Raw genomic sequence first — 26665 nt, forward strand, 5'->3', positions numbered from 1 at the left:
TGAAAAGAAGCACAGTGTGAGATCACATATAAAGAAAAGGCAGTTCTGTCTTTGATTAGCTAAATAATAAGAAAGCAGCAGTTGGAAATTCAAGACACTCCTTACATTTTTGAAACGTAGATGGATAGTGCTTTGGTTAGCTGTATTAACAGTCACTGCCACTAGGAGCTACAGTCTGCAATATCTTCTCACAATCTTTTTACCCTGGAAGAACAGTTTCCAGTTCTCAGGGAAATTCTGCATCACATATTGGGGCATATTTATCAAGCTCCGAACGGAGCTTGATGGCCCGTGTTTCTGGCGAGCCTGCAGGCTCGCCAGAAACAGCAGTTATGAAGCAGCTGTCACAAAGACCGCTGCTCCATATCCTGTCCGCCTGCTCTGAGCAGACGGACAGACATCGCCGGAAATCAACCCGATCGTACTCAATCTGCCTGATTACAAGTTGCCAACCTCTGCACTCGACACCCCCCGCTGGCGGCCTATTGGCCGCTAGTCTGCAGGGGGCGGCGTTGCACCAGCAGCTCTTGTGAGCAGCTGGGGCAATGCTGAATACGGCAAGCGTATTGCTCGCCGTATTCACCAAGGTCTGTCGGACTACCGACAGCCTCTTATCCCATGCTTTTTTATTAGCTTTTCACAACAAGAGACTGCTAATTCACATGAGCCATATAGGTAACGTGCTAACTCCCGGAGTTGTGCAGGACACAGCACTAATTGGCTAAAATGCAAGTCAATAGGTAATAAATAAATAGCCATGTGATAAGGGGGCTGTCAGAAGAGGCTTAGATACAAGGTAATCACAGAGGTAAAAAGTATATTAAAGGGATAGTCTATACCAGAATTTTGTATTGTTTTAAAAGATAGAAAATAATTTTTCTACCCATTCCCTTGTTTTGCATAACCAACACAGTTATATTAATACACTTTTTACCTCTGTGATTACCGTGTATCTAAGCCTCTGCAAACTGCCTCTTTATTTCAGTTCTTTTGACAGACTTTCATTTTAGCCAATCGGTGCTGATCCCTAGGTAACTCCACATGCGTGAGCACAGTGTTATCTATATGACACACATGAACTAACACCCTCTAGTGGTGAAAAACGGTCAAAATGCATTCAGATAAGAGGTGGCCTTCAAGGTCTAAGAAATTAGCATATGAACCTCCTAGGTTTAGCTTTCAACTAAGAATACCAAGAGCACAAAGCAAAATTGATGATAAAAGTAAATTGGAAAGTTGTTTAAAATGACATGCCCTATTTGAATCATGAAAGTTTATTTTGGACTAGACTGTCCCTTTAATATAACCATGTTGGATATGCAAAACTGGGGAATGGGAAATAAAGGGATTATCTATCTTTTTAAACAATAAACATTTGGAGTTGACTTTCCCTTTAAATCACTCCTGCAATTCACCTTTCAACTCAAACTCCCTATTGAGAAATCTTCCTCCGCTAAGCCATCAGATATCTATAAATAGCATTTATGCATATTTAACATTTATGTGCATCTTCTTGTTTTAGTCACATCTCACATCTCTTCTTCAAAAATCACCACATTGGACCATCAGTCATGGAAATGCTAAATGCCTTTTTAGAATGAAAATGTCTCAATTTTTTACTACACTGGTATAACTTCTTTATTCCTGTCAGTTATCATCACATAGGGTGAGTAATTTTGGAGGAGAGGCTGACTTTAGCAGCCTACCTTCCTCACCTAGTGCAATGAAGTGCTCATAAATCATCATCAGCAAACACCAACGTTTCTCAACTCTAGTCCTCAAGAACATCTCACGGGTCAGATTTTCATGATATGTGAACTAGAGCAGAGGTGTAATAATCAGCTGATAGGTTAGAGAAGTGCCGGACTGGGAAATCAGACTGGCCCTGGAAATCTTTGAAGACTTGTCCCAGAACCCCCGGCCTCACCTTTACCCCACTAGCTTGCTTAGGGCTTTTCTTGCCACTACACCAAAGTTTATACCTTGTCAGTAGCGGAGCGACCATGAAGAAATGTGGTAAGCATGCACACAAGGCTCACTCCGTGACCTCCCTTACAATGCAGCCCTACAGCAGGCCAATCCGGCACTGAGTGAGAGAAGGTTAGTAACCATTGTTACTGATCAGCAGACTATTTTACCTGTGCTCAATTTAAGATATCATGAAAATCTGGCCTATTCTGGCTCCTGAGAACTGGAGTTGGGAGAGTTGGGAAACACTGGCCTTCACTATCTTCAGTCAATATGATAATGTTCTCAACCACGTGAACAAGGTCCTAATGCCCAATGTCATAGCAGGCTTCTCAAACACTATCTAGAAATTTGGGTTGTTTGGTCACTACCCACCAGAAGCATCATGCAAAAGTTTTTGTTCTTTCATAATCAATATATATATATTTTTAAAGCACTTTTAATTCTCTCACTCTTTCTCTACACTAATTTACATGACTATGGGTAATATGGAAGTAGAACCCTTTTAAGAATGTTTTTTTATATTTTATTGCTAATCTATAGAATACCAGTTGTAATGATTGTTATTCTCTAGCAGTTTTTATACTGAAAGGGTTCATTACTTATCTGATCTCAGATGAATGTGCCCAATTGATCTTTTGAACACCAGTTAAATCTTTGGGCTTTTTTATTTCAGACATTGGATGCGGTCTTTAAAGGGAGACAAATAAGGCATATTTAATTAATCTGGTTATATATGGAAGCAATTTGTTTATTCTTTCATCTGCCATATTGGCCTGAAAAACATTAATGTGTAATTGGATCACTTGCAGCATCAGGGATACAGCTAACAAGCATGCATGATTATTTGCTTTAGCTCAATCAATTCAGCTCAATAACACTTTATAGGCATGTCCATTTGTACACTTTTCCATAGTGTGAGGAAGCAGCAGCTATTAAATGTAGGAAATAAACTACAGCACTCAATACAAAAACACTGTTCGATTAACATGTACCAGATCTTAATACTGCATCAACAGAGATTCAATAACACAACAATTAGCACCTATACTAAACTCCATTTGACACATTTTATCTCTTGTAACATCACTCACATTTGCACTTTTCTTGTTAATGCCTCATTAAATCGTTTTTTATGTGAACTGTTTTTCCCTGCAGAATATAATTATAAAGTTTCACAGTAATATATTGTCACATGGATTATTAGGTATTTATTTTTATTTTTTTCAAACAATATGAATTTCAGTGAGAAGTTTGAAAATAAAACGTTAAGTTTATAATCATAATCATGGTGTGATAAGCCATTCATATCGCCCTAACTTTGGACTGGTAAAATATAACAGAGTAATTTATTATTGCAGTGTAGTGAGATTGTCAATCAAGTTTCATCATCAGAATGATCACAATTTAAATTAGAACACCATTTCCGTACTCGATAAATATTGGATTGGATATCACAAGAGTCATCCATATGATGCATGCAGAGCTTTGACTTTGCCAATAACAAACCCAACAACAATCTACTATCAAGTTATCAACTAACTAAATATACAACAAAATGGACACATCAGATTCAACATCCAAAGGCATTTGATAAACTATAACGTATATCAGATAAATCGGCCACCCACCTGCGCATGCTCAGGCCCAAAAAGCAAGATGGTGCTACCCATGCCAACAATGGCGACAGTACTTTTCGAAAATAAATGAATCACGTCTAATAAAAAATTATACTGAACACGTCTTCACCATCAATCAAATGTAAAAACCAGAAAAATCATCTGCCAGATAGCAACAGTTATTGGACCAGCAGAATGAGGGGTCTTGTCAGTTGCTGAAAGTTGCAGTGAAGTCTGCAGAGCAAGTGCATTTTTCATGTATCGATTTGGTTTTCTGTGGTCAACTCAACAGCCATTATCAGTTATAAATTGTGCTATTGTGGGGACATGGAGATTAAAAAATGAGGGGGTTATCAAGCTAGGCTGTTTGACTTGCAAGATTGTGATCATTTTAATAAAAAAATAAAAAAATCCAATCCGATTTTTTTTAATATTGAACAAGAATTTCTGAACGATTGGAATCAAGGCCTATGTGATTAACCTCATGCAAACGGGTTAAACATATAGTTAAAGTCCACATCACAGAGGCAATGCATTAATGTTCCTGGGTTGTAAACAGCTTGTTACTGGAGGCTATGGACTTTTGTCATTCCTGGTCGTCTCTCAAACAAAGAATAGCTTCAAAGTGAAATTGCACAGCCTCTTTGTTTGCAGCAGGTAAAACACATAGGGTTAGTTTCCATTAAGGTGGTAATATTTGGAAACTAGTGGTAACATAAAAATTCTTCATTGACATTAATGGAGATAAACGTTTTACCACCAGTTTCCAAGCTTTACCACCTTAATGGAAACTAGGCCATAGTTAAAGACACACATTAGTGTTATAATAAGATGGTCTAGCACATTAGAGTGTTTTACTATCGCACTATTATTTCCTTTCAATTTAAATTAGTCCTAATTCAACAGTTTTAGGTCTAGTTTCCATTGAGTTGGTAAAGTTTGGAAACGTGGAAACATTAAAAATCTCCATAGACTTCAATGGAGATAAATGTTTTTATCACCAGTTTCCACAATTTACCACATCAATGGAAACTAGGCCAAAGTCTGTGGAGAAGTTTTATGTTACCACCAATTTCCAAACTTTACCACCTCAATGGAAACTAGGGCTTAGTTGATTATTGTACCCATCAGCTAATGGGCATCCATATGAAGGTGCTATCTACCAATGAGCATTAGAGAAAAGTAGCTACTGGACAATGAGCTTTCTACACAACAAATAATGCCGTATTAGTGTTAATAATAATTTAAAGAATATTTACTTCACATTTTTCCAAACAGAAAATATTTTAATGCTGGTGTTTCACACTGCTGGCTGAATACTCTTGCATACAATGTCCCTTTTAACTCTTGATAGATGTTGTACTATAGAATGAACAGTGACATTTTTTTTTGCATGTAACAGATTTGTTTGGATAATCAAACTTCTGTAAATCTTTGATCGCATTTGTACCTTTTTTACGAAGAATGACGCTGGCGTGTTTCCTTCCATTCCTGTTTTCTACATGGCAGGTGTAATTACCCAAATCCGCTTCTTGTACTGCATCAAATGTTAATGCTAATTCCACTTCTTTCTCCCCGAGATGCTCTTTAAGTAACCTAGAACAAACGGTAAGCATATTCATTGTGAATTAGAAGAGGCTGTCACAAAACAACTAAAAAAATTAAATGAAAAGGGAGAAAAAATAGCATCACTTAATAGAGAACTCCAGCAGAGACTTGTACGGACACTTTGAAAAGCAGCCAAGAGCAGAGAAATTATGTCAAACAGATGCAGTTTTAAGTACCATTTTTTTTAAAAAGGACATTAAATATTTTCAGAATGCAATAAAAAATATGTTTATTGCAAAATTGTTTTTCTAAGGATATATAAACTATAATTTTATATTTTACCCCTTTTTCTTGTAATTTAACTCTGAAAGTTGAACGTTTTTCAATGCTGAGGAGTCGGACTAGTAGTGCACATGGCAGACTTCAGAAGCCTAACTACCATCTATACTGCATGTCTCTAATTGTCATCTGAAGATTTTATTTAAGAAACTGCCAAAGAATATAAATTTTGATTAAAAAAAAATGCAAATATCAAGCCTTGTATACTTCAGTAACAATCCCTGATTGGCTCTTTTAAGTAGGGCAAGTGGTGGGTGGGGTTTGGCTAATGAAAAGCAATCTGTGTTGTTGCAAGACAACAGCAATAAAAAAGGTGTTTTGTCTTTTTAATAAAAAACATGACTGTGAGGTTAGAAAGACAAAAAGGAAGGTCAGACGCAATTTTTTTTACTTAATGTATACAATGAAAGAGATTATTTCAGAAACTAAAAGAAACAGGAGTCCCATATAATTATTGTTAACATGAAAGAAAGAAAAATATTTATCAGTGAAAAGGAATTAAATGGGTTGAATCTCATCCATATGTCCTCCTCTGACTTTCAATGATCAGTTTTCATTGTTGCTTTTCCATTGTATTCTGTTATATCTGTATTGTCCTGACTGACCTTATCCCTCTTTGTCATGCCTGACCCTCTCACCCTTTGCCATGTTTGGCCTTCTCCCCATTCCCATCAACCATCTCCTACTTTGTCATGCTTGACCATCTTTTCCTTTGCCATTTTGACACATCTCCTACTTTGCTATATTTCACCTTATCCTCCTTTGTCATGCCTGACTCTCTCCACTGTTGGCATACCTGACTCTCTCCACCTTTTAATGCATGACTCTCTCCTCCTTTGCCATGTCTGACTCTCTCCACCTTTGCCATGCCTGACTCTCTCCTCCTTTGCCATGACTGACTCTCTCCTCCTTTGCCATGCCTGACTCTCTCCACCTTTGCCATGCCTGACTCTCTCCACCTTTGCCATGTCTGGCTCTCTCCTCCTTTGCCATGTCTGACTCTCTCCACCTTTGCCATGCCTGACTCTCTCCTCCTTTGCCATGCCTGACTCTCTCCTACTTTGCCATGCCTGACTCTCTCCTCCTTTGCCATGCCTGACTCTCTCCACCTTTGCCATGTCTTTCTCTCTCCACCTTTCCCATGTCTGTCTCTCTCCACCTTTCCCATGTCTGCCTCTCTCTTCATTTGCCATGCCTGGCTCTCTCCTCCTTTACCATGCCTGACTCTCTTCACCTTTGTCGTACCTGGCTCTCTTTACCTTTGCAATGCCTGACTCTCTCCACCTTTGCAATGCCTGACTTTCTCCACCTTTGCCATGCCTGACTCCCTCTTCCTTTGTCTTACCTGACTCTCTCCATCTGTGCCATACCAGACTCTCCTCATTTGCCTTGTCTGACTCTCAAATCCATCTCCCTACGTTTTTATTCCCTGTCATTGCCTATGCTAACCTGAATTCTTTTGACTTTTGCCTCTGATCCATTACCTTGCCATGTCTCTGTTCTGCTCTCTTGGTTTGTTTCTCTGCCTTGCACCTAATGTCTCTCAGTTTTGTGAAGTCTGAAATCATTTTTGTGTTTTTCTCCTACTTCTGCATCATATACAAGATAAATACGCACAAGGCAGAAACCTTTTGTCTTTTCCCTGTTGCTCTTTACCTTGTCCTTTTTCCATATCTATCTTTACATTCCATTACCCTCACCCACTTTATCCTCTTAAAGAGATAGAAAGATCAAAATTTAAATGTGCATTGGTACATTTTTGCAATAAACTTTCATTAGCAAAATACAAATCTCAAGCTGTTTACTGTCCCTTTAAATTGTATGAAATTGGTTAAAATAAATACTGAAAGTGCTCTGTAAAATTATTTTTATTACTTACAGTATATGTAAAAAAAATAAGAATTTTTGTTTTAGAGTAATGTCCCTCTAAGCAGAAAATGTAATTGTTTCAATGCCTTTATAGAGAACAGCTACCTTTATATGATACTCATTCTTGTCTTGTTATTTCTCATCAACCACATAGAATAATTGTAGTGATACAGAGTGTCTATGCTGTTCATAATACCCATAATTATAATTGAAAGAATGAAGAAAATTTTTTTAATTCTATTTTCAAAACCTGTCAAGAAGAGGCCAGAAACCTCTAGTTCATCAGCCTTCAAAGTGTGTGATGGAGGTTTGAGAAAACAGTGCTAATAAATAACCAAGTTCAGTGAGTTGGCATTATAACCCTGATTGCATTTCCAATTGAAGACATATTGTTATTTCCTCGCTCATTAAAAGAATACTTGAAGTATTCTGCAAGTGACATTTTCATAATCAGAGATCAATGTGCGGTTATATTTCCATTCCCTGACCTTTTACACATGCTAATCCATAAGAAACTGCATATTCTTTTTCAATCTACTAACTTACCACAGTTTTTTTCTTTGAATGTATAAAAAAATATCATCAAAAGATTTGAAGGCACTTCATTTAATTTGTTTATTGTGTGTGTTAAAGGGACATCAAACTCAAAATATAATTCCCTATAAATGGCAAATTACCAGTGGTGCGCAAAATTGCGGTTTCGCGATATCAAAATTTGCGTTCCACTCGTAATATCAGCGCGCGCAATTGTGCGCTGATATTTTAAGTGGCCTGCAATGTGAACGCAGACACAGCATTAGAACAAGCGCAGTGAAGGGGATAAGTCGCACAGCGATGGGCAGAAAATTTAAATATATATGTATATACACATATTAACACATAAATATAAATTTATATAAGAACACATAACATATGTATATAAGAACACAAAGTTCCCATAGAACACAATGTAAAGGTACTTTTCTGTGCCATTTTGTTTTCTAACACCCCACACCGGCCACTTTTAACCCATAAAAACTGCCTAGTGCAGTTGTTTTTTATGGGGGAAAAAGCTACATTTCTGTTTTATAAAAAACTAAATGACCCAAATGTTTCTATAAAATTAAAGGGACACTGAACCCAAATTTTTTTCTTTTGTGATTCAGATAGAGCATGGAATTTTAAGCAACTTTCTAATTTACTCCTATTATCAAATGTTCTTAATTCTCTTGGTATCTTTATTTGAAATGCAAGAATGTAAGTTTAGATGCTGGCCCATTTTTGGTGAACAACCTAGGTTGTCCTTGCTGATTGATGAATAAATTCATCCACCAATCAAAAACTGCTGTCCAGAGTTCTGAACCAAGAAATAAGCTTATATGCCTTCTTTTCCATATAAAGATAGCAAGAGAATAAAGAAAATTTGATAATAGTAGTAAATTAGAAAGTTGCTTAAAATTGCATGCTCTATCTGAATCACGAAAGAAAAATTTTGGGTTCAGTGTCCCTTTAAACTTTCATGATTCAGATAGTGCATGCAATGGTAAGCAACTTTTCATTTTACTTTAATTATAACATTTTCTTTGTTCTTTTAGTAATCTTTGTTGAAAAGTAGAGCCAGGTAGCTTCATAAGAACCCAGGGGTGTGCACACGTCTTTAGCATTCTATAGCAGCAGTATTTGCAACACTGTATAAAACTACTTTAAATAACAACAAACATTAGGGTCAATTACAATACTTTAGAAAACTTTATCAATTACAATTTTATACAAAAATAATAAAGTAATAATAATAAAGTATTGTGATTGACCCTACTGCTACCAACAATGCTACCATAGAATGCTAAAGACACATGCACACTCCTGAGCTCTTATAAGTCTAGCTAGGTTTACTCTTCAACAAAGTATACTGAGGGAATTCTTAAATCAGAGCATGAGCTCATTTACATCTGAACCTAATTGGTCAAAACTAATTAGACCACAAACCTACCAAATGGCTGACCCATCTAATGTAAGTCTGGCATTTCAATGTTCTATGAGTTTGCTCTTTGGGTACCTGCTTGATAATATTTATCATTATCATTTATCCATAAAGTGCCTCTACATTGATGATTTTGAATGTCTCAACAATGGAGACCTTCCGTTTAGATTTAAATGATATTAAATGATTATTAAAGATTTGAGTAGTAGGGAAGAAACTGTGCAGCTATTGATGCAACAGCACAAAGAATAAATGCATTCTGGGACTAATGATATGAACATATTCCTGCTCCAGAAGGGCAAGGGCTGCTGAATTCCTTTTGAGAGCTGTATTCAACGCTGGTTGGTCGGTAGTCCACCTCTAATGTTGTTTCAGTACCTCATTTTAGTTACTTTTGGAGATAACCATATATTGAACTCACAAGCATGTTAGATTTCTCTTACTATATTAACTGCTATCACATCTGTATTCTCACCCTTTCATGTGTCCACAACTGTATCTGGAAAATGACTTCCTTCAACTACTTAATGTGCATCATCCGTCATTCTCAACATTCTCTTTCTATGAAAAAGGCTTCCATCTATTTCCCATAGCAATAAGCAGAACTTCAATTATTCAAGTTTCTTTAATAGACTTTATTTATATTAACTGGAGCTATGCATTTATACTCCATTGCAGTGAGTTGTATCCTATACGTAGGCGCTAGGTAAATTGGGAAAATTTATTTTTACATGAGTTAAAGGGGCAGTCTAGTCAAAATTAAAGTTTTATGATTTAGATAGGGATTTCAATTTTATACAACTTTCCAATTGACTTTTATCATCAGATTTGCTTTGTTCACTTGATATTCTTTGTTGGAAGCTAAACCTAGGTAGGCTCATATGCTAATCTCTAAGCCCTTGAAGGCCGCCTCTTATCTGAATGCATTTGAAAGTTGTTCACAGCTAGACAGTGCTAGTTCATGTGTGCCAAATAGATAACATTGTGCTCACGCCTGTGAAGTTACTTATGAGAGAGAACTGATTTGCTAAAATGCAAGTCTGTCAGAAAGGACTGAAATAAGGGGGCAGTCTAAACAGCCTTAGATACAAGGTAATAACAGAGGTAAAACCTATATTAATATAACCATGTTGGTTGTGCAAAACTGGGGAATGGGGAATAAAGGGATTATCTATCTTTCTAAACAATAAAAATTCTGTAGTAGACTGTCCCTTTAATTATTTATTAACATATGTTAACTTTAACGTCAGCATGCTATATTGCTAAATAAGAGGTGAAACTAGAGAGGTCCCACAACTAATTGCAAAGCCATAATGCAGGTTTAAAGGTAAAGTTTGCAATAAGCACAAACACAAGTGGTTCTAAAGGATTTCAGAGCTGTTTGACAGCATCGCCTAAGGGGGAGAACACATTTGCTATTGATCGGTGATTTGCAAAGTGAGATATATACAGTCATTTAAAGTGATCGGCTGCAATTGTAAGGCAATTGCATTATAACAGAAATTTACTGACAAAGCTGCAATTCCTTGCCTCGAGATAGTGTTGACTGGAAAGCTGTGTAAGTGAGGTTTGAAAGTACAATTACAGTGAATAAATTCCAGTGAAAGTACAATTCTCTTTTTCTATATATTTAATTCCCAAACAATCTTCAAACTTAAAGTACTAATATGGAAATAAAATTCTTTCTTTACTGCATTATGCATTTTATGGCTTAAAATAAATAGAACTTTTAACAATTTATTTAAAATTCAAGGCTACAAATATATATAAAAACAAATAAACAACAAATAACAAACTACATTTTAGAGTTTCTATTATGAGCTCAAGTATTAAGTTCTTTCAATCTCTTGACTGAAAATGATCCACCCAAAATTTTACACAGCAAAGAATAGAAATGTTATTGGGATCGGTTCAGTAGTTTTTTGAGATATGAAGTTCAATTAAAAATCAAGGGAAGAAGCAAATATGTGTGAAATGAGCGATAAATACAGACACCTGCTATTCTAAATGATGCATTACAGCAAAAATAGCACATCTTTATTGTCAAATGTGTGACGTATGACTTGTTACAGGAAACAATATGGGCTTGACTTTTTTTAACACATTTTAAAGGGATAGTAAAATCCAAATTAAACTTTCATGATTCAGATAGAGAATGTAATTTTAAACAACTTTTTCATTTACTTTTATCATCAAATTTGCTTTGTTCTCTTGTTATTCATAGTTGAAAGCTAAACCTAGGTAGGCTCATATGCTTATTTATAAGCCCTTGAAGGTCGCCACTTATCTGAATGCATTTGACAGTTTTTCACAGCTACAGGGCATTAGTTCATGTGTTTCATATAAATAACATTGTGCTCATGCACATAGAGGTATTTAAGAGTCAGCACTAATTGCCTGAAATTCAAGTCAAAAGATCTGAGACAAGGAGGCAGTCAGCAGAAGCTTATATACAAGGTAATTACAGAGGTAAAAAGTATATTAAAATAACAGTGTTGGTTATGCAAAACTGTGGAATGGTAAATAAAGGAATTATCTATCTTTTTAAACAATAACATTTTTGGTGTTTACTTTCCCTTTAACTATATAGGCAGCCATATTGTTTAAAATTGCTATTTAAAAGCCACATTGAAAAATCTGCAACAAATCACGGTACAAAGTTGTACATCTGCATGCTGGAGGTCTCTGTTGTAGGACTCAAGTAGAGCCAAGGCAACAGTACACACACATAAATATCTTTATTTATTTTATAGTATGAATTCTTCATCAGAACACCCCACAAAAATAATTTAATTTACTTTAGCTTCAAATAAAGCAATTTCACAATCTTCATACAAAAATAAAAGTGATTTAGTCAGTACAAAAATTCAATAAATAACAAATTACCAATTTTATTGTAGTTTTCACACAAAGATACAAACTCATATGTTTTTCTCACAAACATATTTTTACATGATTTTCCCATATTTCACTGATATTACAATACCTGTCAATAAGTGTTAATTATGAATTATGGTGATTTGTTGCATTTCTTTTGCCTATAGATGGCTGGACCTGTATAAATGCATATTGCTGCACAATATCTATTGTTTCAAACAGCATTTTTTTAAATTTTACTGACAGTATATAAAAAAATAAAATTGCCACAGCAAAAACAACAGAACAAACCCCAGCAGGTACCTCCCACAACAGTAGTAATGCACTTGTCAAGCAATTATGTTGTTTTATTAAGTAAACAAATTTACATTTGGTAAATGTAACAATACATTTAACTAAAGCTTTTATTCCTTGTCCTTGCAATTTATTTGGTGTTGAAGAGATTTTTGTAAATCTACCTCAATGTAAATTTGAGATTTGCAAACATCACTGCTAAAATATTTGATATACAGCCTATAATGTTACTGTAACATTGCTTTTCACCTATTTTCATCAAATTCAGTGTTTGTCTTGTAAAATTTTCCCAAAATAAAGAATATTAAAATAACATATAACATAGTTAAATTGATAACTAGACAATGAAAAAAAAAGTATTACCTGATAACTCCTTCTTTAATGTGGTTTTCTAGTTCTTCTATAAATCTCTCACCCTTCATCCAATAGATCATAGGGCCAGACTCTCCACTAAATCCAAAGAAAGCCTTGCAAAATACGCTGAGTGGTCTACCTGGGGAAAAAAAGAATAAAATATGTTAATTATGCTGCCAGCTATGAAGCAATATTATAGTTTTGTTCTTCATTTAAATGCAAAGCATCAGTTTTGTTATATACACGTAACACTTAGCATTAAAGCAAAATTCCCCCAAATATTTGTTATTGAAAACAGAAGTGCATTTTGTAGCTTATTTCACAAAAACATGTATTGATAAAAATAGAATAGGAAATATTATATGAAATATGTTATCTTAAAAAATCTGTGACTGGAAAACTGTGTATAGAGGCATTATAATAGTGCTCTAGGATGCTATCTATAGGGCAGTTTATAACAGCCACATACAGGGCCGCCACTAGAAATTTTGGGGCCCCTGACTTAACCATTGATCAGGGCCCCCCCCCCCCTTTGACGTGCAATTTTTGACCAAGTGACTAAAACGTATATGCACTTTATTCTTAAGTGTCTATTTAAATTGGAAATGTTGTAAAGGTAGTAACATACACACACACAGACACACTCATACACTGAAAAACACACACTCACATAAGGATTCACATATAGACACTCTAGCAGACACGCAAAGAAACACACTCAGACACAGACACTCAGCACTTGTTTACATTGACCTGACAAGTAATGAGGTAAACTACAGTTTTGTGAAAAAATGAGATTTAGAAAACAAAATATGGAGTTCTGATTATCTTTTTGTAAAGGAAGATGCCAACTAAATGATGACAACAGCATGCAGTGGCTGAAAGTAAGGGCCCTGAACTGCCTAAACAATAATTTAAAGGTTAAATGATGGATTGGTGACTTCCGGAAAGGTCTCATTGGTCTCAAAGTCTGTAGAAAGATGTGAATAATCAGTAGTAAGGTCAAAATGTCCTAAAAAGGAACAGATGATGTGTATGTGCATAGTGGTTTAGTGCACACTCAGAAATCCTCTCAAATGCTAATACTTTACTCCTTGTAATAACAATTTCCTTGCTCAATTAGCACTCTGCTGTAGTACCCACTGGTGGCTGCCAAAATGTTTTTTTTTTCTTGCCTCATGGGGCCCCCCTGGCCCATTGGGCCCCTGACAGGAGTCACCCCTGTCACCCCCTGATGGCGGCCCTGGCCACATATATTTATTTCTCTCAGCAAACATCCCAGCACTTTGCACTTTTGTTTTTAAATTCAATATGCAGTTCCCTCTTTATCTGATTTCTTTAAATAATGCATTTTAAAACTTTGAAAACTTTTTTTGTGGACTCTTCTACAAAATGTTTATTTGTAATTGATCAGGTCTGTTCTGCAAATTATCTTAAAGGGACACTCAATCAAAATTAAACTTTCATTATTCAGATAGAGTATGCCATTTTAAACAACTTTCCAATTTACTTATATTAACAAAATGTGCACAGTCTTTTTATATTTTAACTTTTTGAGTCACCAGCTCCTTCTGAGCATGTGCAAGAATAAGTGTGTATGCATTTGTGAATGGCTGATGGCTGTCACATGGTACGTGTATGCATTTGTGATTGGCTGATGGCTGTCACATGGTACAAGGGGAGTGGAAAAAGACATAACTTTTAAAATTGTCAGACAAAAAATGTACTACTTATTTGAAGTTCAGACTAAGTGCTATTGCATTGTCTTGTTATCTTGCATTTGTTAATTATGTAAATCTACTGTGTTGACTGGTCCTTTAAGAAACACAGAACTAATGTAACAAATACCTATTTTATAATATACACTAGTGTAGTGTATTAAATGGCAGAATTAAATGTTCATGATTCAGACAGAGCGGGCAATTTTAACCAACTTTCCAATTTACTTCTACTATCAAATTTGATTTTTTTTTCTCATGGTATCCTTTGCTGAAGAGTAAACCTAGGTGGGCTGAAAGCAGCTCAGGAGTGTAATTGTGTCTTTAGTATTCTATAGCAGCAGTGTTTGCAACCATGTATAACATTTCTATAAACATTGTTGTCAAATGGCTAAAGACACATGCATGCCCCTGAGCTCATCAAGAATTACTCTTTAACAAAGGATATAAAGAGAGCTATGCAAAATTCATATGCTCTATCTAATTTATTTACTTTTGACTTTTCAAGGGTTTTTTTTAAAACTTGTTTCCATACAGTAACACAATTAATTATATTGAAAACTAGTCCCCTGTCTTTCAAAACTTGTACTTCTTCCTCTGAACCCTGTTATTTAGTGTTTTTTTTTAAATATATTTTTAAACCAATCGTAAGTGGCTCCAGTTGCAGCTTTAGAAAACGAGTGGCTCCAGTTGCAGCTTTAGTCCTTATTATAAGCAGTGACAGGTTCTGAGGTTAGGAGTGAAGTGTGAATTTGCCTTCTACTTGACACAAAGAAAAAAGCACAGGACAGGAGGGTGAAGGGACGGCAGGATAAGAGCTGAAAACCTATTATATACACTACAATACTCTATAGTACACAATTATTTACATGATGAGTTTTGAGCCCCATGAAAGGGACAGACTACACTAAAATTATTGTTTAACCCCTTAACAACCAAGGACGTGCAGGGTACGTCCTCAGAAAAAAGGCAGTTAATGCCTGAGAACGTACCCTGCACGTCCTCGGTGTGGAAAGCAGCTGGAAGCGATCCTGCTCGCTTCCAGCTGCTTTCCGGTTATTGCAGTGATGCCTCGATATGGAGGCATCCTGCAATAACCTTAAATGGCCATCCGGTGCAGAGAGAGCCACTCTGTGGCCCTCTCTGCACCGGACATCGGTGGCCGGTAATGTTGGTGGGTGGGAGCTGACTTGGGAGGCGGGTGGGTGGCCATCGATGGGCCGGGTAATGTAGAAGGGGGCGGGATCGGGGGCGGGGGCGATGGGGGCGCGCACAGGCGCGCGCGCGTGCACGCCGGGCGGCGGGCGGGCGCGTGCACGGGGCGGGAGCGGGTGGGAACCGCTACACTACAGAAAAGACTGTGCTTTAATCAGTGTAAAGCTTTTTATTTAAAAAAAAACAAACAGTCAAAGGTATCTAGGAGGGGTGGGGGTTTGTTCTTTGGTGGGTAGGGGAGCTACACTACAGAAAATGGGGAAAAAATAAAAAAACAACTGTTTTTTTTATAAACTGGGTACTGGCAGACAGCTGCCAGTACCCAAGATGGCGGCCATTAAGGCAGAGGGGGAGGGTTAGACAGCTGTTTGGTGGGGGATCAGCCAGGTTGGGGTCTAAGGGGGGCTCCTACACAGCAGCATATGTAAATATGCTTTTAAAAAAAAAAACAAAAAGCCTAAATATATATTTTATTTTAGTACTGGCAGAGTTGCTGCCAGTACTTAAGATGGCGGGGACAATTGTGGGGTGGGGGAGGGAAGGGAGCTGTTTGGGAGGGATCAGGGAGTCTGATGTGTCAGGTGGGAGGCTGATCTCTACTCTAAAGCTAAAATTAACCCTGCAAGCTCCCTACAAACTTCCTAATTAACCCCTTCACTGCTAGCTATAATACACATGTGATGCGCAGCGGCATTTAGCGGCCTTCTAAGTACCAAAAAGCAATGCCAAAGCCATATATGTCTGCTATTTCTGAACAAAGGGGATCCCAGAGAAGCATTTAGAACAATTTGTGCCATAATTGCACAAGCTGTTTGTAAATGATTTCAGTGAGAAACCTAAAATTGTGAAAAATTTAACTTTTTTTTTTATTTGATCGCAATTGGCGGTGAAATGGTGGCATGAAATATACCAAAATGGGCCTAGATCATTACTTGGGGTTGTCTACTACACTACACTAAAGCTAAAATTACCCCAAAAAGCTCCCTACATGCTCCCTAATTAACCCCTTTACTGCTGGGCATAATACACGTGTGGTGCACAGTGGCATTTAGCATCCTTCTAATTACCAAAAAGCAACACCAAAGCCATATATGTCTGCTATTTCTGAACAAAGGGGATCCCAAAGAAAAATTTACATTCATTTATGCCATAATTGCACAAGCTGTTTGTAAATAATTTCAGTGAGAAACCAAAAGTTTGTGAAAAAATTTGTGAAAAAGTGAACGATTTTTTGTATTTGATCGCATTTGGCGGTGAAATGGTGGCATGAAATATACCAAAATTGGCCTAGATCAATACTTTGGGATGTTTACTAAAAAAAAATATATACATGTCAATAGATATTCAGGGATTCCTGAAAGATATTAGTGTTCTAATGTAACTAGCGCTAATCTTGAAAAAAAAATGGTTTGGAAATAGCAAAGTGCTACTTGTATTTATGGCCCTATAACTTACAAAAAAAGCAAAGAACATGTAAACATTGGGTATTTCTAAACTCAGGACAAAATTTAGAAACTATTTAGCATGGGTGTTTTTTGGTGGTTGCAGATGTATAACAGATTTTGGGGGTCAAAGTTAGAAAAAGTGTGTTTTTTTCCATTTTTTTCTCATATTTTATAATTTTTTTTAAAGTAAATTATAAGATATGATGAAAATAATGGTATCTTTGGAAAGTCCATTTAATGGCGAGAAAAACGGTATATAATATATGTGGGTACAGTAAATGAGTAAGAGGAAAATTACAGCTAAACACAAACACCGCAAAAATGTAAAAATAGCCTTGGTCCCAAATGGACAGAAAATGGAAAAGTGCTGTGGTCATTAAGGGGTTAAAAAGTTAGATAATTTAATACCCATTCCCCAGCTTTGCACAACCAACATTGCTATATTTATATACTTTATAACATTTAAGCCTTTATAGCATCCTTCATATTTAATTTCTCTTTGAACAATATATACAGTATATATTTGCTGATACATCCCACATTGTGCAGATATATTTACTATAATTGTACCCTATAAATAAATAACAAAAATAAGGCTCTCTCTGACAATAGCTATATTATGGCTCTCTCTGACAATAGCTATATTGTAGCTCTGCAAGTGCATGTATTACTTGTAAAGTGCGGCTAAATCACCCGTAAGGGTCTCATGCAGGGTTGCCGGGGATAGAACCTGCAACTCTCAGGTTGCTACAGAACTCAGCCACAGTGCATTAGCATGCTGAGCTATCTGTCTGCATGTTGAGCTATTTCCTGCAGATATATTTATGAGTTTGTGATAAAAAATATTTGTTTATATTTATAGGATTAAACTTTTCTTTTATTCAGATTTAAAATTCTAAAATCATTTTCACATCAGCACACTAGTCTGCACAGACGTATGTGCTAAAGGGACTAATGCAAACAAAATGACGTTCTCAAATTTGTTAGAGCATTAATGTTTGCATTACTGACACTGGATAAATATGAGTTTAACCACTGTAAAGATGGTAAATATATTAGTATAGTCCAGATGCTAGTCTTGCAGATCTCAAGCAGGACATGGCCGTTGGCCAATGAAGAGCAGCAGTCGAACGACTAATTGCCAACCTTATTCTGCTTGGAAGCTGCATTGTATGTAACTCCCGAGTAGGACCTTACCTATGTTTTTAACCCTTGTCCAGGGATAATACATTTTTGCTTTAGGGTTAGTGATGAAAACTTTTGCTGACACAATTTTCAGATGTTTTTATATGAAAATGATTCATAAAGTTTGGATTTTTTTCATGAAGATGAGAATTCTGTTTGCTGGTGATGTTTATCCTAAATTTTGTAAAGGCTAAATACTCCAATACTGATTGCATTGCTGACAAATTGTTTGTGCATACATGGGAAATGAATATATGCGCATGTGCAAGTTCATCATTTTGTTATAAAGCAACAGATATCTGCAGTACTATATTATCTTCTAAACAAACTATTCTTTTAGAGATCATTGCCTCCTTTAATTTGTCGAATGTACAGATTTAGTAGATCTTATGACGGATCAAGCCTAAGGGAGAGGACAGTCCCACAGAGCTTAATATTTGGATTGACGGTTTCTAGGGAGGTCCAAGTTGAACTCTTAAAGGGACAGTCTACACCAGAATTTTTATTGTTTAAAAATATAGATAATCCCTTTATTACCCATTCCCTAGTTTTGCATAACCAGCACAGTTATATTAATATTTGTTTTACCTCTGTGATTAACTTTTATCTAAGCCTCTGCAGCCTGTTTAGCCAATCAGTGCAGACTCCTATATAACCCCACGGGAGTGAGCACAATGATTATCTACCTGACACACATGGACTAGTACTGTCTAACTGTGAACAACTTTCAAAATGCTCTGAGCTAAGAGGCGGTTTGCAACGGTTTAGAAATCAGTTTGAGCCTACCTAGGTTTAGCTTTTCAAAAATACCACCAAGGGAACAAAGCAAATTTAACCCCTTAATGACCACAATGTACCCTGTATGTCACTGGTCGTTAAGGGTTTTTTCAGGACATAATAGCACAAGTCTAGCAAGAACACGCTATTAATGCGCTCCCTCCAGCAGGCTTTGTGGAATAGAGCAGTCTCAACGCTGGTGGCAAGACCGCGCTATAAAACAATCAAGTCCCAAAAAAAGGCCAGTGACATACAGGGTACGTCGCTGGTCCTTAAGGGGTTAATGATAAAAGTCAATTGGAAAGTTGATTGAAATTTCATGCCCTATCTGAATCATGAAAGTTTAATTTTGACTAGACTGTCCCTTTAAGGGTAACAAGGCAATTAGCCATTGAATGTGTACACAATACATATGTGCCTGTAAAGTTTTTTATTTCTATAAGTACCAGCCAATTTACGAGGGGCTGTAATTAAATATTTATTTTATAATGCACTTAGATGCGTTTCTGTGCTCTTCTTGGGTTTTAATCTTCTAGATTTAGTAGATACTTAAACATGCAATGCCACTTGGTTGTGTTTAATACTAGGCCCAGGGGCAATAAATTAGCCAGCACTTTTTTTAAATCTAATAATTTTTTCAATATTAATCATTTATCTCTAAACTTGCAACACAACATAATGCTTATTTTTATGAAAATAAGTTCAGTTCCAGCTCTCAGTCTCTATACCCAAAGTATATTTATGTATATGTGTATATGATAATGTGTATATGAATGTGTGTATGTGTGTATATGTGTATATGTGTGTATATTTGTATATGTGTGTATATGTGTATATCTGTATATGTGTATATGTGTATATGTGTGTATGTGTGTATATGTGTATATGTGTGTATATGTGTATATCTGTATATGTGTATATGTGTGTATCTGTATATGTGTATATGATAATGTGTATATGTGTATATGTGTGTATATGTGTATATCTGTATATGTGTATATGTGTATATGTGTGTATGTGTGTATATGTGTATATGTGTGTATATGTGTGTATCTGTATATGTGTATATGATAATGTGTATATGTGTATATGTGTGTATGTGTGTATATGTGTATATCTGTATATGTTTATATGATAATGTGTATATGTGTATATGATAATGTGTATATGTCTGTATATGTGTATATGTGTATATGATAATGTGTATATGTGTATATGTGTATATGATAATGTGTATATGTGTGTATATGTGTGTATATGTGTACATGTGTGTATATGTGTGTATATGTATATCTGTATATGTGTGTATATGTGTGTATCTGTATATGTGTATATGATAATGTGTATATGTGTATATGATAATGTGTATATGTGTATATGTGTGTATATGTGTGTATATGTGTATATCTGTATATGTGTATATATGTGTGTATCTGTATATGTGTATATGATAATGTGTATATGTGTATATGATAATGTGTATATGTGTATATGTGTGTATATGTGTATATGTGTGTATATGTGTATATCTGTATATGTTTATATGATAATGTGTATATGTGTATATGATAATGTGTATATGTGTATATGATAATTTGTATATGTATGTATATGTGTATATGTGTATATGATAATGTGTATATGATAATGTGTATATGTGTGTATATGTGTGTATATGTGTACATGTGTGTATATGTGTGTATATGTGTATGTGTGTATATCTGTATATGTGTGTATATGTGTGTATCTGTATATGTGTATATGTGTGTATATGTGTGTATCTGTATATGTGTATATGATAATGTGCATATGTGTATATGTGTGTATGTGTGTATATGTGTATATCTGTATATGTTTATATGATAATGTGTATATGTGTATATGATAATGTGTATATGTCTGTATATGTGTATATGATAATGTGTATATGTGTATATGTGTATATGATAATGTGTATATGTGTGTATGTGTGTATATGTGTGTATATGTGTACATGTGTGTATATGTGTGTATATGTGTATGTGTGTATATCTGTATATGTGTGTATATGTGTGTATCTGTATATGTGTATATGATAATGTGTATATGTGTATATGATAATGTGTATATGTGTATATGTGTGTATATGTGTGTATATGTGTATATCTGTATATGTGTGTATATGTGTGTATCTGTATATGTGTATATGATAATGTGTATATGTGTATATGATAATGTGTATATGTGTATATGTGTGTATATGTGTGTATCTGTATATGTGTATATGATAATGTGTATATGTGTATATGATAATGTGTATATGTGTATATGTGTGTATGTGTATATGATAATGTGTATATGTGTATATGTGTATATGTGTATATGTGTATATGATAATGTGTATATGTGTATATGATAATGTGTATATGTGTGTATATGTGTGTATATGTGTACATGTGTGTATATGTGTGTATATGTGTATGTGTGTATATCTGTATATGTGTGTATATGTGTGTATCTGTATATGTGTATATGATAATGTGTATATGTGTATATGATAATGTGTATATGTGTATATGATAATGTGTATATGTGTATATGTGTGTATATGTGTGTATATGTGTATATCTGTATATGTGTGTATATGTGTGTATATGTGTGTATCTGTATATGTGTATATGATAATGTGTATATGTGTATATGATAATGTGTATATGTGTATATGTGTGTATATGTGTATATCTGTATATGTTTATATGATGTGTATATGTGTATATGATGTGTATATGTGTATATGATAATGTGTATTTGTAGGTATATGTGTATATGATAATGTGTATATGTGTGTATATGTGTGTATATGTGTACATGTGTGTATATGTGTATATGTGTGTATATGTGTACATGTGTACATGTGTGTATATGTGTGTATATGTGTATGTGTGTGTATATCTGTATATGTAGGCTGAAATCACTTATCTTGAAGATTTGCACATTTGACACTAGTTTATTTGGAATGAAATATAAACTAATTTTCTAAAATGTCCAAAACTGGCTAATTTTAATGAAGCTCCTCATTTTACAAAGTTGTACAACTATTTTCTATAAGCACACCCAGTAAATGGTAAATATATGCAGTCGGTTACAGCTTTAGATTACAGTGGCATTTGCTGTAAAAGTGCAAAAGGTAAATCAATATAACATTAACATCTGCTCTGGTGTTTAATAGGGCACACTGGAAAAAAAGACAGAGCACTCACTGAAATAATATAATCCCCTCTTATAGCCTTTATTTTAAGCAAAACATAGGATCAAAGGGATACAGATCTAAGCAAGACTGATTATAAATGATGCATTAGTGCAGCAGATGCTGGTCTGCTTCTGGTAACTCAGGGCATCCCCTGTACATGCCCTCTTGCTGTGCGCCCATATTAAATATACAGCATTTGACCGCAGATAACAACAGCTTGATGCAGACTGTCCTTTTCTAGTTATTTTAATATTTAAATCAATTTGCTGTTGTGCTCAAAACAACAAAGAAAGCCACAATATTTTTTTATTCAGTTACTGAAATGTAAGGATAATTATATTTTTTCAGTAATGATGTCAGATTTCTTGGACTTGACAAACATCACCTTATCTTTCAACAGATAATAATAGGTATTTAGTGTTTCTGCAAGCTAGTCTTGTAAAAATAGCTTCCACTTTTGTTCCACATAAAGATGTATATGTTGTGTGTATGTGGTAGGGTGATTGCGTATGGAAAGGAGGGAAGGGGGCAGAAGCTTGCCCCTCTTCATAGCTTTATTTTAGTCTCCCCCCTTGATTCAGCCATAAATATTTTAAATAACTGAGCAGTAGCTTTATATACAGTATATATATGAATTACTATAAATGTATAGTATAATATACTATAGAGAATTATATAATGCTATATTGCACAGTGATATGAAGATATATAAATATAGGTGTAGATTACAAATGGAGAGCCATTGATAGTGAAGAGTGTGCTATTAATATTGCAGGCCAGTGCTAATATAAGCATACAATCTGGTATTAGAAGTCCATGGTAAAATAGAATTACCAGAGAATGTTTAATGTTGCCAACATCTCTTTAGTGCACCCTAGGGATGGGCGAATGTTTCTAAAAATTTGAAATTTAAAACAAATTTTGATACATTTGTTCGTTCGAATCGAATTTCGAATGTTTATATAACATTCTAACGCCTAGATTACGAGTTCTGCGTTAGCCTTAAAAAGCAGCGTTAAGGGGTCCTAACGCAGCTTTTAACGCCCGCTGGTATTACGAGTATGGCAGGTACAGGTGTACCGCTCACTTTTCTTCCACGACTTTTGTCCACCACAAATCCACTTACGTCAATTGCGTATCCTATCTTTTGACTGGGATTTGCCTAACGCTGGTATTACGAGTCTTGGAAGAAGTGAGCGGTACAGCCTCTACCTCCAAGACTCCTACCGCATAAAAAAGTCAGTAGTTAAGAGTTTTATGGGCTAACGCCGGAACATAAAGCTCTTAACTACAGTGCTACAAAGTACACTAACACCCATAAACTACCTATGAACCCCTAAACCGAGGCCCCCCACATCGCAAACACTATAATACAATTATTTAACCCCTAATCTGCTGACCGGACATCGCCGCCACTATAATAAATGTATTAACCCCTAAACCGCTGCGCTCCCGCCTCGCAAACACTATAATACATTTTATTAACCCCTAATCTGCCGTCCCTAACATCACCGCCACCTACCTACAATTATTAACTCCTAATCTCCCGCCCCCAACGTCGCCGCTACTATAATAAAGTTATTAACCCCTAAACCTAAGTCTAACCCTAATCCTAACAACCCCCTAAGTTAAATCTATTTTTAATAAATCTAAATAAAATTTCTAAAATTAAATAAATGAATCAAAACTAAATACTTACCTATAAAATAAACCCTAATATAGCTACAATATAAATAATAGTTACATGGTAGTTATTTTAGGATTTATATTTATTTTACAGGCAACTTTGTCTTTATTTTAACTAGGTACAATAGTTATTAAATAGTTAATAACTATTTAATAGCTACCTAGTTAAAATAATTACAAAATTACCTGTAAAATAAATCCTAACCTAAGTTACAAATACACCTAACACTACACTATCAATACATTAATTAAATAAATTAACTACAATTATCTAAACTCAAATACAATTAAATTAAATAAACTAAATTACGAAAAAAACCCCCACTAAATTACAGAAAAAAAAAGAATTACACGAATTTTAATCTAATTACACCTAATCTAAGCCCCCTAACAGAATAAAAAAGCCAGCTCTTTTACCAACCCTTAAAAGGGCTTTTTGCGAGGCATTGCCCCAAAGTAATCAGCTCTTTTACCTGTAAAAAAAAATACAATACCCCCCCAACATTAAAACCCACCACCCACACACCCCTACTCTAAAACACACCCGATCCGCGCTTAAAAAACCTAACACTACCCCTGAAGATCACCCTACCTTGAGCCGTGTTCACCCAGCCGGGCACCGATGGGCCAGAAGAGGACATCTGGACCGGCAGAAGTCTTCATCCTATCCGGGCAGAAGAGGACATCTGGACCGGCAGACATCTTCATTCAGGCGGCATCTTCTATCTTCATCCTTCTGGAGCGGAGCGGAGCCATCTTCTATCCAGCCGACGCGGAGCCATCCTCTTCTTCCGATGTCCTAAAGCAGAATGAAGGTTCCTTTAAATGACGTCATCCAAGATGGCGTCCCTTGAATTCCGATTGGCTGATAGGATTCTATCAGCCAATCGGAAATAAGGTAGGAAAAATCAGATTGGTTGATTTAATCAGCCAATCAGATTGAAGTTCAATACGATTGGCTGATTGGATGAGCCCATAGAATTGACCTCGCATTCTATTGGCTCATCCAATCAGCCAATCGGATTGAACTTCAATCCGATTGGCTGATTAAATCAACCAATCAGATTTTTCCTACCTTAATTCCGATTGGCTGATAGAATCCTATCAGCCAATCGGAATTTGAGGGACGCCATCTTGGATGACGTCATTTAAAGGAACCTTCATTCTGCTTTAGGACATCGGAAGAAGAGGATGGCTCCGCGTCGGCTGGATAGAATATGGCTCCGCTCCGGAAGGATAAAGATAGAAGATGCCGCCTGGATGAAGATGTCTGCCAGTCCGGATGTCCTCTTCTGCCCGGATAGGATGAAGATTTCTGCCAGTCCGGATGTCCTCTTCTGGCCCATCGGTGCCCGGCTGGGTGAACACAGCTCAAGGTAGGGTGATCTTCAGGGGGGTAGTGTTAGTATTTTTTAAGGGGGGATCGGGTGGGTTTTAGAGTAGGCGTGTGTGGGTGGTGGGTTTTATTGTTGGGGGGGTTTGTATTTTTTTTACAGGTAAAAAAATGGATAACTTTTGTAATTTAGTATAGGGTAGGGAATTGTATTATTTTGGGGGGCTTAGATTAGGTGTAATTAGATTAAAATTCTTGTAATATTTTTTTATTTTTTGTAATTTAGTGGGGGGTTTTTGTACTATAGTTTAGTTTATTCAATTGTATTTGAGTTTAGATAATTGTAGTTAATTTATTTAATTAATTTATTGATAGCGTAGTGTTAGGTGTATTTGTAACTTAGGTTAGGATTTATTTTACAGGTAATTTTGTAATTATTTTAACTAGGTAGCTATTAAATAGTTATTAACTATTTAATAGCTATTGTACCTAGTTAAAATAAATACAAAGTTGCCTGTAAAATAAATATAAATCCTAAAATAGCTACAATGTAACTATTAATTATATTGTAGCTATCTTAGGGTTTATTTTATAGGTAAGTATTTAGTTTTAAATAGGATTCATTTATTTAATTTTAGAAATTTTATTTAGATTTATTAAAAATAGATTTAATTTAGGGGGGTGTTAGGATTAGGGTTAGATTTAGGTTTAGGGGTTAATAACTTTATTATAGTAGCGGCGACGTTGGGGGCAGGAGATTAGGGGTTAATAATTGTAGGTAGGTGGCAGCGACGTTGGGGGGGAGATTAGGGGTTAATAAATATAATGTAGGTGTCAGCGATGTTAGGGGCAGCAGATTAGGGGTTCATAGGTATAATGTAGGTGGCGGCGGTGTCCGGTCGGCAGATTAGGGGTTAATAATATTATGCAGGTGTCGGCGATGTTGGGGGAGGCAGATTAGGGGTTAATAAGTGTAAGGTTAGGGGTGTTTAGACTCGGGGTTCATGTTAAGGTGTTAGGTGTAGACATAGTGTTTCCCCATAGGAAACAATGGAGCTGCGTTAGGAGCTGAACGCTGCTTTTTTTGCAGGTGTTAGGTTTTTTTTCAGCCAGCTCAGCCCCATTGTAACCTATGGGGAAATCGTGCACAAGCACGTTTTTCCAGCTTACCGCTAACATAAGCAACGCTGGTATTAAGGTGAGAAGTGGAGCTAAATTTTGCTCAACGCTCATTTTTCTGAGGCTTAGC

The 26665-nt window shown here is 35.7% G+C and overlaps 1 protein-coding gene across 1 annotated transcript in view; it reads right to left on the reverse strand.

Moving 5' to 3' along the window:
• IL1RAPL2 (interleukin 1 receptor accessory protein like 2) overlaps positions 1-26665 on the reverse strand; it is a 1497664-nt gene that overhangs the window by 58517 nt on the left and 1412482 nt on the right. Inside the window, exons 7-8 of the mRNA XM_053699168.1 lie at positions 12838-12967; positions 5038-5183 (exon numbers count right to left, since the gene is read on the reverse strand). Coding sequence (XP_053555143.1) covers positions 5038-5183; positions 12838-12967 — 276 coding nt within the window. The remainder of the gene's footprint in view (positions 1-5037; positions 5184-12837; positions 12968-26665) is intronic.

This window comes from Bombina bombina, chromosome 1 (assembly GCF_027579735.1).
Source record: "Bombina bombina isolate aBomBom1 chromosome 1, aBomBom1.pri, whole genome shotgun sequence".
NCBI classification, from domain to species: Eukaryota; Metazoa; Chordata; class Amphibia; order Anura; family Bombinatoridae; genus Bombina; species Bombina bombina.